At 35.0% G+C, this 26,263-nt stretch overlaps 2 protein-coding genes across 3 annotated transcripts in view; one reads left to right on the top strand and one right to left on the bottom strand.

The window, feature by feature from the left end:
* The window catches only part of LOC149792442 (uncharacterized), an 81,048-nt gene extending 79,931 nt beyond the window's left edge, over positions 1-1,117 (bottom strand). The window contains exon 1 of one of the 2 annotated variants that reach the window (XM_089971020.1): positions 1,071-1,117. The gene's annotated coding sequence lies outside the window, so the exon portion shown is untranslated. Of the gene's footprint in view, positions 1-1,015 lie in introns of both variants that reach the window. The other variant, XM_089971019.1, reaches the window with a different exon arrangement.
* Positions 1,118-4,563: 3,446 nt separating this feature from the next.
* Positions 4,564-26,263, top strand: part of LOC149792441 (chaperone Ric-8A-like) — a 173,194-nt gene continuing 151,494 nt past the window's right edge. The window contains exon 1 of the mRNA XM_089971018.1: positions 4,564-4,746. Within this exon, the coding sequence (XP_089827144.1) occupies positions 4,657-4,746 (90 nt within the window). The 5' untranslated portion in view covers positions 4,564-4,656. The remainder of the gene's footprint in view (positions 4,747-26,263) is intronic.

The following is a 26,263-nucleotide window of genomic DNA, read 5'->3' as shown; positions in this document are numbered from 1 at the left end:
AAGCAATATTTGTTTTTGTTGCCAAAAATTAAAATGCACCACAATGTCAATTAATGATATTTACTGTGGACTCAAGGTTGTTCAGATCTTACCTTTCAGTCAATGGCGAAATCCAAGACTAACCAAATGCAAACAACACTGCCAGAGGCCATTGCTTGTCAAGACATCAAAATCGGCTAACAATTCTTGCATTTTCTCCAATATATCAAACTGACCAAAGTGTGTTCAACTTTTTTAAAAATTGAACTATATTTGATTACGACTGACTTAAGCTGGAAATTAGCAGATGCAATTGGGATAAACTAGCAGGGTTGGAGCTACCGAGGGGTGTGGACTGGTGTCTTCCCTTGTGTTATATTGTTACAGGATAGACCCCAACCCTGTCCCATGATTCATGGATGGATACTCCTAATTTTCTTTGTAACGAACCCCTGTGGCATCAGCAATTTAAAAAAAGGTCATTAATAGATGCATGTGTTCTGTTCTAACATGGATTAATACTCAAAAAGTGAGTGTTCTTAAGGATTTAATGCCATGGGTCAACATAAGATGGATTTTACTTACCATCTGCATACAAAGGTCGACTGAAATAAATTTTTTTAATTACTGGCGAGCGTCTGATAGTCAGAAATGATGTGAGGGTGAAAAATTCGATATGAAATACGGCCTGATCCGACTGGTCTCCGCCACCAGTAAAGTTGAAGAAGACAAAGTGGAGATCAACTTGTTGGACTAATAATGTACCTGCTATGAAAATAAACACATTTTTAAAAATACATCTCATCTAACAATAAATTCCGAGATTATGATGGAGACTTTCACTATCTACCTTAATTTCGTACCAATGGAGCCGTTCCACCAGGAATAAATTCCTACATGGATGAAACTCTAACCTCACCCCCACCCCCTTCACCGTGTGCCACGACTCCACTGCATGCGTTTCATAAGAAAGTTAACAAATTAAGCAGTGTATGTATTATGTATAGGATAGTTCTTTCTTGCTTATATCTCTTACCACTTGCATTCATCACATGAGTCGTACACAAAATTGAATCAGCGTTAATAACTACCTTGCTCCTTGTTCACTAACAACTGTCAAACATTAAAAGAGCTGTATTGATTGGACAATAGTCGTGAATGGAGCCAATGAAATAAAGCGTAACAAGTTTAGTTGGTGTTAGATTGTACTATATACAGCATTATATTTAGGCAATTTTTGCAAACTGTAACGTTACGCGTATAACTGCTAACAATATTTATTTATTTATTTATTTATTTATCTATTTATATTCAGAGGGTGATTTATTTAGGCGAACACTATATTCCCTGAGGCCTCTTAAAGAGAAGGTGTAATAATATACATTATAAAAAGTTAATAGTAATTACATCACTGTTTAGTTCAACATATAATAATAATAATAATAATGATAATAATAATAATAAATGCATTATCATGAAAGTAGGAGGATATTACTGCATATGTAAATTTTTGTTTCATATTAATCAAAAATATATTTTGAAATAACTGTATGCAGGATCTTGATGTAAACTTAACAGTTAATGCTTTGATATACCGTAAGACTTATTTGTAAAAGAGACATTCAGACACTGAATTTATATATACAAGACATTTTTATACAATTTTACAACTACAAATTTGCTAATATTGAAAATTCAAAACAAGGAAATTATAAATCTGAAGATTAATCCTGCAATAAATTCCAGAACAAAATATTGAACTTGTATTTTCTCTTTGGTTTGTTAATCTGATGGTTTGAAATAATACATGTACGTCTCTTTTAGGATTTGGAATTTTAAATATTTAATTCTATTTTTTTATAACACAGACATGTTCTACATGATTCAATCTTAAATATTTTTGCAATGGAAGCGTCTTCCACTGAGCTGTCCCATAGTATTGGAAGCTTTTCTTAAAATGTTTTGTTCATGGTTTCCTGGATGAAGGTTTCTATGTGATGTTGATTTTCAAATACCGGTAGTTAAGTGTTAGATAATGATAGGACCTTAATAAATCCTGGTACAGCAGCCATGAAGAAATTTATATACATGAACTGCCTTGTGAAAATACTTTCCTATTTTAATTCTGTAAACAATGCTGTTGTATAATCAATAAAATAATATTTGCTTCCATTTTTTTAAAATTTCCTGTCAAGCTAAAATTTGGCACAGTTCACCCTTACATTTTTAACAAGAATCCAGAGTTGGAAGTACATAATGCAAGTTTCTGTAGGTAAATATTTATTGATTCTAGAAAGTAGGACAAGTTTGGGCACATACAGATATTATCTGCATGGTCGTCCCATTCAAATTTGCTATCACCATATTAAGTCATGGAAGCTTTTCATGCCTTTACATAGTCTAACTGACTATTTTTCATTGTAAGAATTGTAAGAATAATCTGGGTTGTTATAGCAGTTTTTGTGATGTCCCCAGAATAACCATTTGTCCCCACTGTTACAGTAGTTTTTGTGATGTCCCCAGAATAACCATTTGTCCCCACTGTTACAGTAGTTTTTGTGATGTCCCCAGAATAACTCACTGTCCCCATTGTTACAGTAGCTTTTGTGATGTCCCCAGAATAACTCACTGTCCCCACTGTTACAGTAGTTTTGGTGATGTCCCCAGAATAACTTTAATACATAAAATCTTTCTGAAATGACATATATCAGTTTTATCGCCACTTTCAAAGATATTAGGAAGACATGTCTGCAGTGAGTTTAGAAACCATCTGGAATCTTTTAACTTGCTACATTCATGACAGTCAGGGTACTGTGAAGGACATTCATGCCAGACTACACTAACTAGATTGAGTAAATGCAATCAATCAAGGTAACCTTGTATGCACATTCTTTTTTTGACCTCACAAGTGCTTTTGACCCTATTAATCACAAAATCCTGCTGGAAATGCTCAGCATGTATCAAGTTAATCATGAAAGCTTAACTTGGTTTCAAACCTATCATAAAGGCAGACAACAACAAGTTTCTATTTTAAATAAACTTTCAGATAAAGTCTGTTGGTCCTCAATGATCAGTTCTCGGACCATTACTCTTTATGTCAATGATTTGCTCTTTATGTCAATGATTTGCTCTTTATGTCTTGATTTGCTCTTTATGTCATTAATTTGCTCTTTTTGTCAATAATTGGCTCTTTATGTCAATGATTTGCTCTTTATGTCTTGATTTGCTCTTTATGTCAATGAATTGCTCTTTATGTCAATGATTTGCTCTTTATGTCAATGATTTGCTCTATATGTCTTGATTTGCTCTTTATGTCAATGATTTGTTCTTTATGTCAATGATTGCTCTTTATGTCTTGATTTGCTCTTTATGTCAATGATTTGCTCTTTATGTCATTGATTTGCTCTATATGTCTTGATTTGCTCTTTATGTCAATGATTTGCTCTTTATGTCAATGATTTGCTCTTTATGTCTTGATTTGCTCTTTATGTCAGTGATTTGCTCTTTACGTCAATGATTTGCTCTGTATGTCTTGATTTGCTCTTTATGTCAATGAATTGCTCTTTATGTCTTGATTTGCTCTTTATGTCAATAATTTGCTCTTTATGTCAATGATTTGCTCTTTATGTCAATAATTTGCTCTTTATGTCAATGATTTGCTCTTTATGTCAATGATTTGCTCTATATGTCAATGATTTGCTCTTTATGTGTTGATTTGACATGGAGCTATCCACCCCTATTTTCACAGATGACACAAGGTAATACTGGATCAACAGACTATGAGATTAGCACTAAATTAAATCAAGATCTGGTAATAATAAAATAACCTGTGTGGTAACAATGGTATGCAGCAAACCAAAAGCCATGATTATAGGTAGTTGAGCAGGAGTAAAAGCTCAGGAAAATGATTTCAAGATAAAAGGAATGAATATATGACAATCTGAAAATGAAAAACTACTTGGCATCATGATAGACAAAATCTTGAGCTGGAAAATGCAAGTTGATAAGGTCATTAAAAAAGTTATCTCCCTCGAGATATTCTACAATGCATATACCATGCTGCAGCTAGAATATTGTTTTTCAGTCTGAGGTAACAGTGGTACAAAAATCAAGAAAGATTACTGAAATTTCCAAAAAAAAGCAGCTATAGTTATTCTTGATGCTCCAAGGTGATTGCACACTTAAACTAAAAGTAAAGAAAATTTGGTCAAATGTACCACAACATTGCCTGTTTCAAATTTTGTATATTATTTTCTTCACACTAGTACTACTATTACTAATTTATTTATAACAGGTAGTTCAATTCCATATCATACAAATATTATTATCTCATGCTGTCTGTTTATGTCAAAAAGCAAATCAGAATAGTTTAACTATACAACAGTAAGAATGAAACAAGTTACCACCTAATTTGTTTCCTAAATTAACTCATTCAAAGCAGTCTAAGCAAATGTAATGTTTTAATAAAATTCAAATAGATGCTTTAAAAACCGAGACATAAACAGGGGAAGTAAGTGCGTAGTCTGGTAAAGCCAAATGTGCATCGATTGAACATTTTTTAAAGATCAGTTGACAGTACAATGTGGTAAATTTATGCTCTTCCGTCTGTCAAAATCAATTTGTTAATACTAACGAAAGATGCAGGCAAGCTTCGTCTGATTTTAAATTTTGATTCGAATGAGGAAAATGGATGAAAATACATTACAAATTCTTAAAGGGGGCAGCGAGCAGGACCTGATGAAAACTTTGCAAGATTTTTCAACCAAGGCAAGTATTTCATGTAATGGTGAAGCTGTTGAAAAGCATGCATTTTATAAGGATGCTAGGGTAAGAAGCCGCAAAGAAAATGCATAATAAGCTGATTACATGATGTCCCCAAAGTTTATTTACTTCTCTTGAAAGATTCAGGCTTGTTTCATTGAGCCCAAAGCTGCGAAACTCCATTTATGATTTTGTAAAGACCACATTACTGGTTGGAAATTTAGTATACTATACTGTACACTGGTATAACTTGTAAGATTGCAACGTTGACACGTGTAAACTCTAAGTTCATTTATTTCAGGTATACGTTTACAAAATCTGTAAACGTGTAAACGAACGTGTATATGGCTGTCATTGACACAGGGACGACCATTTCCAATTCAGTTATATATTTGCACATGTTTGCTAATATGAGGATAATTTATTATAATTTTTATATTATTTTATTTTAAAAGATGTTTCAGTGATTTTCATCACATTTGGCGTCGCTGTGAAAGAGCAGAAGTTAATGAGAACACATTACACAACATTAGATACCACGCTGATAATGCTGCTACAAATTTCTTAAAATATTTACACTGCTGTCGGGCATTTCTGCATACCTAAGGATTTCGTTTCCAATATTGAAGCAAAACGCATACCGAATTCGAGCGATTGACAAAAATAAAATACAGCCATGCTTACCATTTGAAAAGATGCAGTTGTCACCAGAATATTCTGTTCAAAATAATATTAATTTTGGACACAGAGGATACCCCCCCCCCCCCGTTTTTCTGACTTGCGATATGTCGGCCTATTCTGTGCATAGCTTTGAAAGGATGTAATGTTTATCCATCAGGCTACAGAAATGAAATATATTACTTTGCACTGTTTGGATCAGCAGTTCAGTCGAGTAATTAGGTCAGGTTTATAGCTAGTTTTACAAAATTCAACGTAAAAATGCCAATAAATGGCAAGAGATTTTAAGCAAACTAAACCAATTTTGTAAAAAAGTTAGTAAAGTTCAACATTTTATGAAAAATAAGCTATTACATGGAAGAGAAACAACAATGAATAGGATTTAATGCGAGTACAACGTCTTGTTGATGGGGAAAAATTACTACAGAATTTAGAAACAGACTATACGCTGGGGAATTTGTTCACAATTTATGTTCTAGCGGCAAGCAGACACGTTGGGTAGCAGACGATTTTGTAGGTGTGAGACAACTTCTTGCAAAATTGGAAACTTGGATTAAAATAGTTTTGTTTTAAGGTACACATTTCCATCTTTTATTGAATGTATTTATTTGTATGATTCTAAAAGATGCATAGTAAATCGCATTTTCTGGGTTACAGGTTCAAGAAGGTCATGGAGTGGGTCTTCACGTTGCCATTTAGAAATCACATTTTTATGTACATTTCGAGTCTAAATGTGGGATATTTTTGTACATTTTATGAATATCACTTTCCTTAATTAATGTATGATTGTTCTTTCTGGAGACAAAATGGATTTTTGACCCAAAATAACACATGATCCAATGTTTACAGAAATGACTTATCATTGTGCAGAATTACCCGATGCGCAGAATTGGCCGACATGGCGGGTACATTTAAACATGTTTTTAACTTAACCTTAGTAATGTTGAAATAAAAAGAAATGTTGTTTCAAGTTTGTAAGCCGCTGCATAGTTTCTTGGTCATTGTAGAGCCTACATAAGCATCAAAAGCACATATCTAGGCAGTTCATCCAGATCCATTATCAATTTTTTCATCAAATATATATGTGTATTAGTAGAAAACAAATCACTATAATCCTATGGATGAGTTATTGAAATTGTCCTATATATTCCACAAAGACATGAGTTATAGACTGAACCTGTCATTATACGAGGTGAAGAACATAAGGCAAATGAAACAATTGAAGTTGAGCAAGTTATGGCATGCACATTATTGTAGCTATCAACTGTTCAGTAGGACTAGCATGTAAATGGGGGCGGGGAGTTTCTAATCATTTTTATTAAAAAGAATTGTTTCAGTGATATTGATAAACTCTGTGCATATTTAAAAATGTTGGTAAATGCAGCATGAAATACTGAAATACGATAATGCTTTAATCCACCCATATAATAATAAAATAATAATAATAATAATAATAATTATAGCAATAATAATGATAACGAAGTAATAATAATAACAATAATAATAATTTTAACAATAATAATAAAAACAATACCAACAACAATAATAATTATAACAATAACAATAATTATAACAATAATGATAACTAAAATAATAATATTAATAACAACAACAATCATAATTATAATAATAATACCAATAATAATAATAATAATGAGGACTTTTTATAGCACCTAATCTTTAGAAGGTCTAAGCACTTTACAACATTAGACAGCACCTATAACATATTAAAAAAAATGCACCAAATGCCCCCCAATATACCATTGATATGCTAAAATATACAAAATTGTATGTTCTTTAGGTATCATATATTATACAAAAACTCCAGACAAATAGATGTGCTGCATTAGATGGTTAAGATTTTCTTTGTATAGCATAACCTATATTGGTTTGGTATTTCCTTCTTTTTTTTTATAAAAACGTGTACTACTGTTATACATAAAATCCTTAGGCTTTTATTTTCTTTTTCAAAATTGTTTAAAATGACATAATTTTTTTAGGATTTCATATTTTTTTCATCTTTGTATAATACCCAAATAACAAATACCTTGTTTATATAGCATACTGTATTTATTAAAGTTATATTTGTATGTATTTACTTGTCTGGCAAATACACCCAAAGCTGCATTATATACACATTGTATGCTCTTTGGGTATCATATGTTTGATATAGGCATTAGAAAGGTTGATAAATAACTGAAGTTCATAATTTTGTAATTCTTTGTTTCACTTAGATTAATCCAATACACAAAGTCACTCTGTCATGTTAGATGTGATGTTGTTTCCCGCTGGCACCATGTGGAGGCATGGTTATACGTTTTTGGGATTTTAATACATATATTAAAAAACAAATGTTTCACCAATCTTTTTTATGTATTCTAAAAGTCAAAATAGTAGAAGTCAAAGACCGTTTTGTCGACCACTCCGGTGGCCTGGTGGTGAGAACGTCCTCCTCGGATGCGGAAGGTCGTGGGTTTGATCTCCAGCCGAGTCATATCAAAGACCTATACAAATGGTATTAACAGCTCCCTCGCTTGGCGCTCAGCATTAAGAGGTTAGTGTTAGGACTGGTCGGTCTGGTGTCAGGATAATGTTACTGGGTGGGACATCATGCTACATGTCTGTGGCATGATGTCTCAGTGCTAGACATCACTATAAACTTTTACACAGCAGAAATCAGAGCGATATGACTGAAAAATTGTTAAAGCTAGGTTAAAAATCCAAATCACACATACACACACACACACACACACACAGACCTTATTGTCTGTTTTCATTTCCCATTAATTATTTTCAGTGGTTAATTTTAAATAGAGATGTTTAAATTTCATTTTGAATTATCTTACACATTACTTGATTAAGGAGTTGTGCAATCCCAAATGCCAAATGGATGTGCATCTCTTAAGAATAATTCAAGTTGGTATTAGTAGACCGATATAAAATAACGAATTGTACAAAATATTATTGAACAGAAGAAATCTGTAGAGGAAAATAATTAAACAAACACAAGCCCCCAGAACAAGGAATCAGAAAACATATATGTACAAAAAGGAAACAAATAAAATTTATGTTAAACATTAAAAATAAATACAGGCAGTTTCAAACCATAAAGGTAATCAGTGAGCACACATCACATGAATATACAATTATAAGACATTTTGTGTTTCCTTTATTCTCTTCTCACTTTAGTCAGTTAATAAAATGTATTCTATTTTCTTTGTCTCATTATTGTCTTTCAGTCAGTTTAAATGATTAAAAAGAGATAATTAAATTAATTAAGTCGAAATAGTGTACAACATATTGAATGAAACCAAAAAATAAATGCAGTTTGATAGTATTGAAGGAAATCATTAAACAATGATCAGTTTACTTTATGAATTAAAACAGTATACATCCAACAAAATTCAAGTATAATTCATATTGTGTTTTTTTATGTAGTCGACAAAATATTTTTATTCGCTTTATGTTTTTATTTGTTTTAAATTTATCAATAAAAAACAAACTTGCAAGTTGAAATAATTGAGCAGAATAGGACGATAACATGACTCCCCAGATGTTTACTTCACTAAAATGAGAATTTATATTCCCAGGATTGTATGTGGCCGATATATTGAAACAGTAAATATAACTTCAAATACTGGTAAATTGACAGCACATTAAGAGATACAAAATCTACAATATCTTGTACAACAGATAAACACATGCAATTTGAAACTGTAGGTGTGGTAGTTGGTTTCACAAACGAAAACAAAATTAATAAAGAGCCTATCCATTTGCAGTAACTAAGAAACAAGAATTTTGAACACAAAAACACAACACGTGAACACAAAAACACAACTCCTGCTTGATTCTTCACTAAGAAGAATTAAATTTTAATTAACACAAAGCCATTAGCCATTTGAGATGACTAGGAAATATAATTAGAACACACTACAACCTTAATACACTATTCAGGTATTATGAAGAATTTTTGTCTTTTCTTCAAATGTTATTTAATTGTCTGTTATGCTACTGAATTTATGCACCTTTTGATTAATTAATATTTTGTATTTGTCATTCAACTTCAGTTCAATTTTGAGATGAGGTTACATTTTTCTCCAAGAAGCCATCAATAAAACATGAGAAAAAAGACAACAAATTCAGTAGTACCATGAGTGTATTAAAAAAAAAACACAATGTGTTGCTATATGCAAAGAAATCATAACCATCAGTTGCAATTCAAAATGTTTCCATTATTTTCATGTAATACATGATTCTTTAAAAGCATATATATATAATGCACGTAAAAAGATATTGAAATATATTTGGGGTATATTAGGATATATTCTGATATTCCTTGTAACCTCTGTACACTAATACTGGCAGAGGGGGGAAGACCAGTTCTTGCCACATACCAGTTGTTGCCATGGTGCTGATATCCAATATAATCTTGTGATTTTTACTTAATGTGAATAACTTTAAATGTACCCCATAAAATGATCTTTTAAAGGTATCCATAGTTAGTAAAACTTTGCTTCCATTCTTGAAGTGTCAGTCCAATAACAATTGGAATGTGGTGAGAACTGTACTCGGCTAGGGGTATAAGGTTGGAGTGCATCCTCTGTTTTAAGATTGGATCCCAGCGTTACTGTACAGGATCATCATATGTTTGGCTGAAAATATAGGTTGTTGACCCTGATAGTTTGGGAGGGAGGTGGGGGCTGGTTGACATCTTACTGCCCTTTTATACAATGACCAAGGGGGAATTAGAACCTGATTTTTAAGAATGTCTTGTGGCCTATATTGTCACTGTACTGTGGCTTAGAGTCTAATTGCTTTATTCTTTTATACATATTTTAGATAAAAAATTTCTGACTGAAGTTTCTGAGAATTCCAACTTTTGAGTAGGGTTAGCACTTTGACCTTACATATCAACGTTACTCTCCCAGTGTCTAAAGTCGGGATCTAACGTATTCTCTTTTGTACCCCACTTCAGCCTCAGAAAATATTCCCCAGGCAGAAGCACAGTCTAGCTCAGATTTAGTGTAATACCATCACACTTGACATATTTCAAGCCATACCATGTTCTGTCAGTGAAAACGTTTGTAATTTGGAAAAATATAGATGTCAGTGTTGTGTGTGCATTATTAAATCCATGTTATGTTCAGGAGACAGAGCATCCTAATATACACGATGTGGTGCAGGGGTGTGATTTGGAGTCTGCTATTATCAATGAATAAAAAGTACATTATAATGTTTAAAAGATGCCTACTGCTGCATCATCAACTATAATCTAAAACTGAGCTGAAACCATGGTGAAAATTATCAGATAAAATTATCATGCAAGTACAATAATGCAGTCAGAATAAAAGTGTCTGCCAAAACAAATTGTAACAATGTTGTAATTATATTTGGATAGTATTTAATTTGTCAGCAATTTGACTAAATATTTAAAAAAATACATATACATGATGCAAATATTGTTCTTATAATTATTATTATTATTATTATTATTATTATTATTATTGTTATTGCAATACAACAAGAATAATCCTGAAAAATAAATAAAAATTAGTAGTTTTTAACATTTTTATTATTAGATAATTTAAAAATATTGGTCATTATTTTAAAATATTTTTACTTCCATTTGTAATTGATTTTTTTAAAACCCTTTTTTACCAAGAAACTACACCACTCCAGTGGCCTAGTGGTTAGAGCATCCACCTCAGATGCGGGAGGTCGTGGGTTTGATCCCCGGCCAAGTCGTACCAAAGACTTATAAAAATGGTACTAACAGCTGCCTCGCTTGGTGCTCTGCATTAAGAGGTTAGTGTTAGGACTGGTTGGCCTGGTGTCAGGATAATGTCACTGGGTGTGACATCATGCTACATGTCTGCAGCATGTTTCCCCAGTGCTAGACATCATTATAAACTGCCACACTGCAGACATGTGATATGACTGAAAAATTGTTAAAGCTACATTAAAAATCCAGATCACATATACACATACACACTGAGAAACTTAAATATTCAATTATTACATAAATCCCATTTGCATATGCTATAAGATGCGGCCATCTTAAAAATCTTATCACTACTCCCTTTTGAATGGATGGTCATAACAACATGGGCTTTTCACTGAAAGACTTTTTATGATGTGTAGTTGGTCATAAATTAAAGTTGGGCCAATTTGACATCTAATATGACACTATGACAGCAATCTTAAAAATATTGTGATTGCTGCTCCTTCTCAATGGAAAGTCATATCAACATGAGGTTTTCACCAGTAAACTTATTCCATGAGGTTTTCACCAGTAAACTTATTCCATGAGGTTTTCACCATTAAACTTATTCCATGAGGTTTTCACCAGTAAACTTATTCCATGAGGTCTTCACCAGTAAACTTATTCCATGAGGTCTTCACCAGTAAACTTATTCCATGAGGTCTTCACCAGTAAACTTATTCCATGAGGTCTTCACCAGTAAACTTATTCCATGAGGTTTTCACCAGTAAACTTATTCCATGAGGTTTTCACCAGTAAACTTATTCCATGAGGTTTTCACCAGTAAACTTATTCCATGAGGTCTTCACCAGTAAACTTATTCCATGAGGTCTTCACCAGTAAACTTATTCCATGAGGTCTTCACCAGTAAACTTATTCCATGAGGTCTTCACCAGTAAACTTATTCCATGAGGTTTTCACCAGTAAACTTATTCCATGAGGTTTTCACCAGTAAGCTTATTCCATGAGGTCTTCACCGGTAAACTTATTCCATGAGGTCTTCACCAGTAAACTTACTCCATGAGGTCTTCACCAGTAAACTTATTCCATGAGGTTTTCACCAGTAAACTTATTCCATGAGGTCTTCACCAGTAAACTTATTCCATGAGGTTTTCACCAGTAAACTTATTCCATGAGGTTTTCACCATTAAACTTATTCCATGAGGTTTTCACCAGTAAACTTATTCCATGAGGTTTTCACCAGTAAGCTTATTCCATGAGGTCTTCACCAGTAAACTTATTCCATGAGGTCTTCACCAGTAAACTTATTCCATGAGGTCTTCACCAGTAAACTTATTCCATGAGGTTTTCACCAGTAAACTTATTCCATGAGGTTTTCACCAGTAAACTTATTCCATGAGGTCTTCACCAGTAAACTTATTCCATGAGGTTTTCACCAGTAAACTTATTCCATGAGGTTTTCACCAGTAAACTTATTCCATGAGGTTTTCACCAGTAAACTTATTCCATGAGGTCTTCACCAGTAAACTTACTCCATGAGGTTTTATTTATGTTTTCAAGTTGGTTCTAAATAAAAATTGTTCAATCTGACTTCAAATGTGGCCATCTTGGCCACACTACCTTGAGGGATGGTGATATTGACATCTTGTTATGGCCACACTACCTTGAGGGACGGTGATATTGACATCTTGTTATGGTTGTTATGGCTACACTACCTTGAGGGATGGTGATATTGACATCTTGTTATGGCTACACTACCTTGAGGGATGGTGATATTGACATCTTGTTATGGCTACACTACCTTGAGGGACGGTGATATTGACATCTTGTTATGGTTGTTATGGCTACACTACCTTGAGGGATGGTGATATTGAAATCTTGTTATGGCTACACTACCTTGAGGGATGGTGATATTGACATCTTGTTATGGCTACACTACCATGAGGGATGGTGATATTGACTAGGGCATAACCGACTTTTGATCCGGAAATCGGATTCCACCGGATAGTATGAACTTCCGATTAATCGGAGTCGGACAAGGCAGGAACGACCGATTCGGATAATAAAAATAATAAAGTTGAATTTCTATAGCACCGTGTCTAACACTGCGTGTCATTCGATAGTGCGTTAATAAAGTTAAATAAGAAGTCAGAAAAGTCCAATGTGGTCAACACAACGGGGTGAAACGATAATACTTGAGTTAGACCGAAAGATTTAAATTTATTAAAATATATAATACAGTCCTACCCGTTTATGTCAACATTCTCAATAATGAAGGCATAATATTGAATACATTGACACATGCTAATGAGGTATTAAAAGAAAATTATTCCGCAAGAGGCCAACTTTATAGGACCAAACAAAAGCCTGTTTTATTTTTATTTGACCGCGACATTAAAGCATGGCGGCAAGATCAACTAATTGTTGAATAAAGTACAGGATGGAACTGGCCGCTTGCTGACATAAATGATTAAGGCGGGAAAATAAAAGCCTGGCGGCAAGATCAACTAATTGTTGAACAAAGAATGGGTCGGAACTGGCAAAAAAATAAAAAATTTCATGGATTCTTTGTGGCTTTGAACTTCGTTGCATTTTGCTATAGTCCTGCCATATCCTTCCCCTTGTGACATCGGTGTGATATGCAAAACGTGTGTAACACGGTTTAAAAAGTTAATTTGAAAAACCTTTTAATTTAGCATTTCCGATTAATTGAATCGTATCCGGAATCGGAAAAATTTCATGCCCCAAATCCGGAATCGGAAATCAGTAGAAAAATGCTAATCGGTTATGCCCTAATATTGACATCTTGTTATGGCTACACTACCTTGAGGGACGGTGATATTGACATCTTGTTATGGTTGTTATGGCTACACTACCTTGAGGGATGGTGATATTGACATCTTGTTATGGCTACACTACCTTGAGGGATGGTGATATTGACATCTTGTTATCACTGTAACTTCCCAAGAGATGTTATATGGGGTTTTCTCCAGAAGGCTTATGATGTCTAGGCAGTCCTAAATAACTTGTTATTGTTTTTAAGAGCACTTTAATATGTTATTGGTTGCAAGAAAAATGGGAACTAAGACTAAGAGCCATTCCCAGTGACATGAAGGCATTCAACCAGAGCTATCCTGGGTTAGTATCAACCCCCATGGTTCATGGATTACGAGTCCAGTGCTGTACAAACTTAGCTACCATGACTTTCTTGGTCCTAAAGGGAAATGGTACCTATCAGATCTTCAATATGGCTGCCATGGTGGCAATGTGAAAACTCTTATCACTGTTCTTCCATGATAGATGATCATGTTTACATATGGTTTTCTCTGGTTGGTCCTAAATGAAAATGCCACCCTGACTTCCACCACGGTGGTAGCGATGACTGTCGTGAAAATCTTGTTATTACTATTGTGTACATCAACCACTCTGGTCTCAGCTACATGGGTTTTTTAGCAAAGACTTCTAATGATGGTCTCAGCTACATGTTTTTTTTCAACCAAAGAACTTCTAATGATGGTCTCAGCTACATGCATTTTTTTAACCAAAAGACTTCTAATGATGGTCTCAGCTACATGTATTTTTTTAACCAAAAGACTTCTAATGATGGTCTCAGCTACAAAATTGGGGGTTTTACCAAAAGACTTCTAATGATGGTCTCAGCTACAAAATTGGGGGTTTTACCAAAAGACTTCTAATGATGGTCTCAGCTACAAAATTGGGGGTTTTACCAAAAGACTTCTAATGATGGTCTCAGCTACAAAATTGGGGGTTTTACCAAAAGACTTCTAATGATGGTCTCAGCTACATGCGGTTTTTACCAAAAGACTTCTAATGATGGTCTCAGCTACATGGAGTTTTCACCAAAAGACTTAAAGTGCTGGCTAGTAGGTCATAAAAAAGAAAATGGTGCCTGATCTGACATCCAATATGACAGCCACAGTTACCAATTTGAAAATCTTGCTATCTCAGAAGATTATCAAAGATGGTGTCAACAATCACTTGGTAAAAAGAGGAAAAGGTCTTATGTTGGATTCCTACAGTATCAGTACCAACAGGAACTCTCATTTCAGCTGTAGTCATTATAGTAGTAGGTACATGTATCTTGCATGGTGTATTACAGGAGAGTCTGCATGAGTTAAAATCTTGCAACATTCTACAGGATGATCAGTGGTGTTGCTCCAGTATTTTTACCCACCCACCCCATGTAAATAAGACAAGTCGATATCCATTGTGTAATAGATCTGACATTTATACAAGCTAGGGTCAATTTATATAATAATGTTTCTGAGGATGTATGTCAGATTACATTACAAGGAGAGTTCAAATGATCCCAGCCTACAAAATCTAGTACCTGTTCATGTGCTTTAAAAGCCTTTTGGCATGGGGATAGAAAATTATTGATTATACATGCAAAACTGAGAAATAATTACAGCTCCCTATCAATAGGCATAATTGACACTCTTGTCTGCATGTGGGGAAGGCACTGAAACTACTGGACATTATTTTCGTGTTGTGGCATGTTAATCAAAGGTAGATAATGGTCCTTGCATTAAACCAGCAGAATTTCAATTTGGATTTATTATTAAAAAGGAAATCCCAAACTAACCAAAGAGCAAAATCAAATGATAGGTTAGGCAGTACAGATATAAACAAAAACTATGAAATTGTTCAATCGGACATTGTTGAATCTTTTCCTGTATTTATGACATACATTGAAATTTGTTTTCTTTTCTGCATTTTTTTGTCTTTAAATCATGTGCTAAATGGCTGTGCATTTGAGTAAAGAGATGCATTCAGTGATTTTCTGGTAATTAAAATGTGTCTTACCATCTGCATATTGTGAGGTTTTACAATGGCTGACATGTAGTTTTTGATATTTGGTGATGCTTTTTGCTGTTATATGCACCACTTATGCATGTGGCATACTGGCATTGTCATGATGTGTGATCCCTGTGCATGTGGCATACCGGCATTGTCATGATGCGTGATCCCTGTGCATGGGGCATACTGGCATTGTCATGATGTGTGATCCCTGTGCATGGGGCATACTGGCATTGTCATGATGCATGACCCCTGTGCATGGGGCATACTGACATTGTTATGCTGTGTGATCCCTATGCATGGGGCATACTGGCATTGTCATGATGTGTGATCCCTGTGCATGTGCTGATAAGTTAAATTTTATCTTTATTCATGAAAATTTATTTTTGACACAAATTTTTGTTGAAAGATACAGTTTGGGGTCCAAAGTGAAGTCATAGATATCTTAATGCATGTAATCACCAAGCTGAAGTCATAGATATCTCTGTGCATAGAATTGCCAAGGTGAAGTCATAGATATATGGGGTGCATATAATTGCCAAGGTGAAGCCTAAGATATAATGGGGTACATACATTTGCCAAGGTGAAGTCAAAGATATCTGGGGTGCATAGAATTGCCAAGGTGAAGTCATAGATATATGGGGTGCATAGAATTGCCAAGGTGAAGCCTAAGATATCTGGGTGTATTGAATTGCCAAGCAGAAGGCACATATACCTCTGTGCATAGAATTGCCAAGGTGAAGTCATAGATGTCTGCGTGGAGAGAAATGCCAGCCAAATATTGCTTTTATACTAGCCGTAAAATGCCATTAATGGCCCTGTGCCATAAGAGAAACAGAAACGTGTATTATTATTGACAGCTGCTTCATGTATATGAGAAAAAAAGATTATGGTGTTTATCTGGCATGGCACCTTCTGTCTTGGGAAATGGACCTAATTGAAATCATGCCATGTTGGATTTACAATGCTTTGTTCTGGATCCCTTTTTAACAACTATATTTACAGGCTTGCTATGATGGTTGACAAATAATGAGTAGAGCTGGGTACAACAAATTTTTTTAATGGTGTTTTGGAAAGTACTGTGATACCTACCACGTTATACAGCAATTACTTTATGGACTATGCTAGGGGGCCTGATACTTTTTTGTTTAATTTCATTTTTTGAATAGTGGGAAAAATAGCAAAATTACATCATGGGCTATCCATCATAGTCTTTGGAAAAAATATGAATTATCATGAGATATTCATTTAGTTATATAAGGTACTTGCCATTTAATTGGGGGTGGGCAGGGGTGTGATTTTATTTTGAGGATAAATATTTTCTTTTAGAAAATTAAATGGCCAGTACCTCGTATTAGATGAATTTGTTATGTGTGTGTGTTAATTGTTGTATAGGTTGTAATATGAAGGCTATAACTAAAATGGGATGATTAAACTTATATTACAGCAGTAATGGGAAAGACATTGTGCTGACATTAGAGAGCCTATTGATAAAAATTAGGAAGCATTGTTACTAAAGCCTACAGTTTTCTAGCTACATGTATACTGATGATAGAATAGGCAGGGAAACTTTGAGTGGGATGCCAACACTCAGACAAGATATTTATCCATGAGGGCATATCAATATAAAACACACTTGCACAAAAAACGAGAATACATTTAGTGGACTTAAGAAATCACGCAAAATTCAGACTCAGAACGTGCGGTAAAATCATAGAATGATTTACAGTCTTACAAAGGAGTACATATACTAAACACATTCATATATGCTAGTAAGTAAATAAAACGTAGTTTTTTTTGGGACTGAAATTTGTTCCAAATTTGGATTTGGCCTGAATATGTTTCACAATATTCCATTTAGACCCCTCGCTGGCATATGTGACACATGTCAAACATATCATAGACATAAGTATATTTGTAATATTCACCATTATTTTGTGACAGATACAACATCTACTTTGTCATGTTAAAGTCATAGCAAGAATCTTTGGGAAGTTCCATTTTCTTTAGTGACAGAAACTACTTATGTACTGGTACAGTGAAAAAGTACTGTTGTATGTACCACCGGAAAAAATGCAGCAGTCCACCGGCAGTATCATGTACTTCTGATGCTTAGCATTCATTCTTATAGGCATAGTATGATTTGTAGAAATATTTTGAATGGCATTTTTAAAAAATGATTAATTTTTATATTATGCCCTAGAGATTACATTGCCAACCTTGCCTTATATATATATATAAATTCCTATCCTTTAGTTGGATGTTCTGGTAGCTAAATTCAGAATCTGTTGCTTTGATATGTATTTATGAAAGTACATAATTGTCTCAGAGTTTTAGTTGAAATTTTTAGGCTCTTAATATTATAAAAAATTGTTAAATCCATACATTATAATTAAGTACACGCTATAATGTCTGGCCTGATTTTGTTATTTCTTTTCTTCAGCCAAGCTAAACAGCTAGGCAAATACATTGAACCTTCTTAACATGCCAAACAATGTATTCTTTATTATAGATTGTTGCTTCTCTTTATCATCATCTGCTTTATTTATTAGCAGTTACTACTGCCTTATTGGGATAATTGTTTTCCAAGTAGACCCTTCAGAGGTCAATCATACAGTGCTATTGATCAAGACATTAGATGATGTCATTATTGCCATGGTAACATAATGTTTTCCATAACTTTCATTAAAAGTAATTCTATCTAGTCTGGGTTTTATTACTGAGACACCATAATCTAACACATAGCTGACATTATTTTTGTTTCATTTAGTGTACTTTTAAGCCAATCTAGAGAATTTTGTCGGAGAGCATGTAAAAGCAGTAGGTAACAGAAAGTAGATGCATTTTGGTTTTGTAACGCACTTCCGGGAAAGAATTTCTTTAAAACTACCTTCTTGTGCAGCTGGCAAAAAATGTTGCACTGTATTTTATGAGAATTAGCTATTGATTATATATGGACGATATATAATATGTGAACACATTGCCTTTGATGAGATTTATCCAAACCACAAATCTGTTCATGTCATATAGGTTGCTTAAAAACTTTCTTTTTAATATATGATGTGTACATGTATTACCCAGATGCAGTGTTTCTCTTTTCTTGTCTATCTGTTTAATCAAATACATGTATTTAGTTTTCCTGGCAATTAATTTAGAGAACTTGTCATCATTCAGCAGGAACATTTCAGGGCTAATTGTCATAAAGTATTTATCGTTGAGTGGATCATACTTCAGATCTTTATTCATGAAAAAGAGGCATTACTTGGAAAAAATAAATATACCATTTTTGTCTTGTTTATAATGCATTTAAAAAAAGATGAAACATGGTGGTCAGAATATGTCCTTCATCATGTAGCTCTCCATCCAGCTATTGTCATCATTTAGTGGTCATTGTCCATCCAGCATGAGGCATTTAGCTATCCATCCATCTATTGTCATCATTTAGTGGTCAGTGTCCATCCAGCATAAGGCATGTAGCTCTCCATTCATCTTTTGTCATCATTTAGTGGTCAGTCTCCATCCAGCATGAGGCATATAGCTGTCCATCTGTTGTCATCATTTAGTGGTCAGTGTCCAACCAGCATGAGGCATTTAGCAGTCCATCCATCTGTCATCATTTAGTGGTCATTGTCCATCCAGCATGAGGCATGTAGCTGTCCATCCATCTGTTGTCATCATTTAGTGGTCAGTGTCCATCCAGTATGAGGCATGCAGCTCTCGATCCATCTGTTGTCATCATTTAGTGGTCAGTGTCCATCAAGCATAAGGCATGTAGATGTCCATCCATCTATTGGCATCATTTAGTGGTCAGTGTCCATCAAGCATAAAGCATGTAGATGTCCATCCATCTATTGGCATCATTTAGTGGTCAGTGTCCATCAAGCATAAGGCATGTAGATGTCCATCCATCTGTTGTCATCATTTAGTGGTCAGTGTCCATCCAGCATAAGGCATGTAGATGTCCATCCATTTATTGGCATCATTTAGTGGTCAGTGTCCATCAAGCATAAGGCATGTAGATGTCCATCCAGCTGTTGTCATCATTTAGTGGTCAGTGTCCATCCAGCATAAGGCGTGTAGATGTCCATCCATCTGTTGTCATCATTTAGTGGTCAGTGTCCATCCAGCATGAGGCATGTAGCTATCCATCCATCTATTATCAACTTTGTGTTTTTTCCCACTCACTTGGAGTACAGTATAATGTATTTCTCCATTTGTGTATCTATCCATCACACAGAGTGATGTCCTTGTCCATTGGTGTATCTGTCCATCACACAGTGATGTCACTGCTCCAGTGGTCTAGTGGTTAGGGCATCCACCTAGGATGCGGAAGGTAGTGGGTTTAATCTCTGGCCGAGTCATACCAAAGACTTACAAAAATGGTACAGCTGCCTCGCTTGGCGCTCAGCATTAAGAGGTTAGTGTTAGGACTGGTCGGCCTGATGTCAGGATAATGTGACTGGGTGGAACATCATGCTACATGTCTGCACCATTATGCCCCAGTACTAGACATCAGTATAAACTGTAACACTGCAGACATCGTAGCGATATGACTGAAAAATTGTTAAAGCTACGTTAAAAATCCAAACCACACACACACACATACAGAGTGATGTCCTTGTCCATTGGTGTACCTATCCATCACACGGAGTAATGTCCTTGTCCTTTGTTGTATATATCCATCACACAGTGATGTCCTATTCAATTGGTGTATCTATCCATCATGCAGAAAGATGTCCTTGTTGATTGGTGTATCTTTCCATCAGGCAGTGATGTCCTTGTGCTTTATTGTATCTATCCATCACACAGTGATGTCCTTGTCGATTGGTATATCTATCCATCACACAGAAAGATGTCCTTGTCCTTTGGTGTATCTATCCATCACACAGTGATGTCCTTGTCCTTTGGTGTATCTATCCATCACAAAGTGACATCCTTGTCGATTGGTGTATTTGTCCATCACACAGTGATGTCCTTGTCCTTTGTTGTATCTATCCATCACACAGTGATGTCCTTGTCTATTGGTGTATCTATCCATCACACAGTGATGTCCTTGTCCATTGGTGTATCTATCCATCACACAGTGATGTCCTTGTCGATTGGTATATCTATCCATCACACAGAAAGATGTCCTTGTCCTTTGGTGTATCTATCCATCACACAGTGATGTCCTTGTCCTTTGGTGTATCTATCCATCACAAAGTGACATCCTTGTCGATTGGTGTATTTGTCCATCACACAGTGATGTCCTTGTCCTTTGTTGTATCTATCCATCACACAGTGATGTCCTTGTCTATTGGTGTATCTATCCATCACTCATTGATGTCCTTGTCCTTTGGTGTATCTATCCATCACACAGTGATGTCCTTGTCCATTGGTGTATCTATCCATCACACAGTGATGTCCTTGTCCATTGGTGTATCTATCCATCACACAATGATGTCCTTGTCCATTGGTGTATCTATCCATCACACAGTGATGTCCTTGTCCACTGGTGTATCTATCCGTCACACAGTGATATCCTTGTCCATTGGTGTATCTATCCATCACACAGTGATGTCCTTGTCAATTGGTGTATCTATCCATCACCCATTGATGTTCCTGTCCATTGATGTATCTATCCATCACACAGTGATGTCCTTGTCAATTGGTGTATCTATCCACCACTCATTGATGTATCTATCCATCACACAGTGATGTCCTTGTCAGTTGGTGTATCTATCCATCACTCATTGATGTTCCTGTCCATTGATGTATCTATCCATCACACAGTGATGTCCTTGTCAGTTGGTGTATCTATCCATCACACAGTGATGTCCTTGTCAGTTGGTGTATCTATCCATCACACAGTGATGTCCTTGTCCATTGGTGTATCTATCCATCACACAATGATGTCCTTGTCCATTGGTGTATCTATCCATCACACAGTGATGTCCTTGTCCATTGGTGTATTGATCCATCACACAGTGATGTCCTTGTCCATTGGTGTATCTGTCCATCACACATTTGTTGTTCATTTAGGTCAGTTTCCCAGGTACTGATGTGGGACATTGGTATTTTATATGTTTTTCTTGTACATCAAGCTTGAACATGACCATAATTAACTGATCTGGTTTCTGTGAGAACATGAAAGGACAATGTCTGCTCTGAACCATGCACATGATAACTTCCTGTAAATTGAAGTCAATAAAGTGATGTCAGCGTAGCACAAGATGACTTCCTGTAAATTAAAATCAGTAAAGGGATATCATCCTAGCACATGATGACTTCCTGTAGATTAAAGTCAATAAAGGGATCTCAACCTTGCACATGATAACTTCTTGTAGATTAAAGTCAGTAAAGTGATGTCAGCCTAGCACATGATGACTCCCTATAAATTAAAGTCAATAAAGTGATATCAACCTAGCACATGATGACTTCCTGTAGATTAAAGTCAGTAAAGTGATATCAGCCTAGCACATGATGACTTCCTGTAGATTAAAGTCAATAAAGTTATGTCAGCCTAGCACATGATAACTTCCTGTAAATTAAAGTCAATAAAGTGATGTCAGCCTAGCACTAGCACATGATAACTTCCTGTAGATTCAAGTCAATAAAGTTATGTCAGCCTAGCACATGATAACTTCCTGTAAATTAAAGTCAATAAAGGGATATCAGCCTAGCACATGATGACTTCCTGTAAATTAAAGTCAATAAAGTTATGTCAGCCTAGCACATGATAACTTCCTGTAAATTAAAGTCAGTAAAGGGATATCAGCCTAGCACATGATAAGTTCCTTTAGATTCAAGTCAATAAAGTGATGTCAGCCTAGCACATGATGACTTCCTGTCAATTAAAGTCAATAAAGTGGTGTCAGCCTAGCACATGATGACTTCCTGTCAATTAAAGTCAATAAAGTGATGTCAGCCTAGCACATGATAACTTCCTGTAAATTAAAGTCATTAAAGTGATGTCAGCCTAGCACATGATGACTTCTATAGATTAAAGTCAATAAAGTGATATCAGCCTAGCACATGATGGCTTCCTGTAAATTAAAGTTCATATAGATTAAAGTCAATAAAGTGATGTCAGGCAGTTAATCTAGATCAAATAGACGTGAATGCAGTAGCCCCAAATTCATGCATTGGTAAAGTTGGAGTTGCTTTCTGTTTAAGATAGAACATGTGTTCCATCGTTGGTAAACACCAATAAAGTCAAGCTTCATGGTTTTGAATTGTACTAATAAACTGCTGGAGCCTAATTCGTCTGTGTATTTGCACTGGTTAAATCATTCAATAAAACTTTGTAAATGTAACCATTCTTTCCTTCATCAATAGCACATGGCAGTGATTAAGTACGACCCCTCTGGCTTATCATTTTTCAATTTTACTAATAAAAATCTACCAAAAGAAGCAGAAAAGACAGTAATTTCTGTTTTATTAGAACTTGCAAGTTGTTTTTCAGTGTATCACATCAAGTTTTGAAGAACAAACCACAGATTAGCATAAGGTAAAAACTGGCAAATTCTCTGCAGCTTGGTTTTTAACAAGAAAGTAGGCTCATGCATGGATTTAACTGTGATGTTGGCACCTTTCATGTATTGTAATTGGCTGACACATTGTGTTAATAGCTCATTTCATCATGCAGTAGTACTTTGAAGTTATAAAAAGTTGTATTTGGAACATCCCGCATTGTCACTTCTCCTTTTTGGAAAGAACAGGAAGATGTGAGAGCTGAGGGGGAAGTGGAAGCATAGTGAGACATGCAATGTGTGTGTGTGTGTGTGTATGTGTGTGTGTGTGTTGTTGTTGTTGTCTGGGGGGGGGGGGCTTTCATTCTCTTATTTGAATTATGCCTTCTGTTTCCCAGTATGCATACTTGCATTTAACATTGGTTTTATGCTATACTTTATGTTCAAGTAGACAATTTTCTGAGTTCTATCTATATTATAAACACATTTGGTGCATGTTTAAAAACTACCATATTCATATTCAGTGTATTTTGGCAATGTGACTTAAAATGAGAACAACAGAAGCTATACATTGTAATGAATTTTAACTGATTAAGTAGATTACAGTATTCTAATTGCAAATTAGTATAAATGCCTAATCAACTACCCTTAATCAAGAATTTTTCTTTTTACTGTCTGAAAGTTCACAATAAAATGACATTTGAAAAGATTTCTAAACTTGTTTGAAACAACTCCTGTACCATGTACATGCAAGCAAATGTACACATATTCCAGATCATACTGTTCATCCCAATTTCTTTGTTGATGATAAAACTTTACTGTAACTGTTCCTAGACAACACACGGAAGAAATAAAGTTAGTATATGAATGAAGTAAATCCATTTTTCAACCAAATCAACACAGCCAACATGCAAGTGCATCAGTTTTTAGAAAGAGGGGTTTTCTTAATGTAATCACTTATTTTATAGCTATGTTACAAGAGTTCATTGATAACATTGCAAACATAAAGTTTTATTTGTCTACATGTTTGGTGTTGGTTGAATAGTATTTGCTTTGCTGTTTTTTTTCTCTTTGTATTTTCACAAAAATGAGTAGGGGCCCCAAGTGGTCTAAAGCGCACACAATTCCGGATCACTGCCATCTCACCTCTGTCTGTGTGAGTTCGAGTCTTGCGCTTGGCTAACATGGGTATGTGAGAAAGCTTGACATTAGCTTCTTGTGGGTCGGTGGTTCTTCCCGGGCTTTTCCAGGGTTCTTCCTCCACCAGTTACACTGGCCGCCATGTATAGCCTTTCTTGTGCTGAAAAATGGCTTTAAACCCTACAACAACAACAACAACAACAACAAAATGAGTAAACTCAAAATACAACCTTGACCTTACTGTGTCTCAAATTCCACATTACTGCATTGTCCCATATATTGATAACATACATAATTTTAATGCTAAATCTTTAATAAAATAATATTTAGACTCTGCTTTCAAAGAATTGTATATTTTCCTGAACATATTTACCCAATGGTTTATGAAAAAAGACAATCTAATAAAACGGTATTTCCCAGAACAGTCATGTCTGCCATTATTTCCCCAGACTTATGGTTCCAGACTGATTTTTATGAAGAAAATAGTGTACATGCTGCAGTTAAAATATTCATGTTGCCGATTCTATTCTTAAAACACAAATTGCCATTTACGTAAGTTTTAGTTTCAAAACAAGTTTGTATGTATTTAGTGCCAAATAGATTGCATGGAGTAAAGGTATTTGCCCATAGGGTAGTCGACCCAATCTGGTCCCGTGTTAGAATTCAAACCAGAAATCTTTCAGTCACAGTTTAGGCATACTAACCATAGAATTACTATGGATTGTCAGTTTCAGTGACAAAACAAGTGAGGTATCAAGCATTCATTTACCAGATTTTTTTGTGCTATTTTATTCTGATTTTAAGCAAACAAGAACTTACTTTCATGCAAGAAACAAAATGGGATCCACACCTGCCTCCATGTTGGATTTATGTTATCAGGGTCTTTGTATAAGGACTATAAGTTTCAAATTTTGAATTTGAGTCCGTTTCAGTTTGGCTTAAGAAATAAGTTTTTCAATAAGATTGCAGTATACATCCTTGTTTTGAAATGATTGTAAAATGATTAATTCATATGTGATGACAGCCTTAATATGGATGAATTCACGTCTTCTCGATCATAACTCAACTCGAACCTGTGACCTCCAAGGTGGATGCTCCAACCACTAGACCTGTATGGTAGGAACAAAGAGGGCAGTCTCTTGTCTCTTTACAAGACATCTAGCTTTAAGTCTCAATCCCAAGAATATCCACAAGTGTTACATACACACACACACACACACACATGCACACACACACACACATACACACACACACAAACACCCCCCCCTTTCTACTGCTGCTTTAGTGGGACAAGAGACAGCAAATGCTTTTCGATTGCTTCTTTAGTAGGATATAAGACAGCAAAAACATTTCCATTGCTCCTTCAGTGGAACATGAGACAGAAACACTTATCCGCTGCTACTTTAGTTTGACATGGGATAGCAACAAAAAAATCCATTGCTGCTTTGGTGGGACATGAAATAGCAATTGTATTAACATTTCTACTTCAGTTTGACATAGACAACAAATGCTTTTCTATTGTTGCTTCAGTGGGACATGAGACATCAATGTTTTCCATTGCTACTTCAGTGGGACATGAGACATCAGTGTTTTCCATTGCTACTTTAATGGTACATGAGACATAGCAATCACATTAGTATTGCCATTTTCATCATCGACAGTTTGTTAAGGTTTTAGGTCAAAGTTTTTTACTTTGCTCACAGTGTAGATA

The sequence above is a fragment of the Sinohyriopsis cumingii genome, chromosome 9, assembly GCF_028554795.1.
Source record: "Sinohyriopsis cumingii isolate HCF-2022 chromosome 9, ASM2855479v2, whole genome shotgun sequence".
Classification (NCBI taxonomy): Eukaryota; Metazoa; Mollusca; class Bivalvia; order Unionida; family Unionidae; genus Sinohyriopsis; species Sinohyriopsis cumingii.
This window is presented reverse-complemented; position numbering and strand designations above follow the sequence as displayed.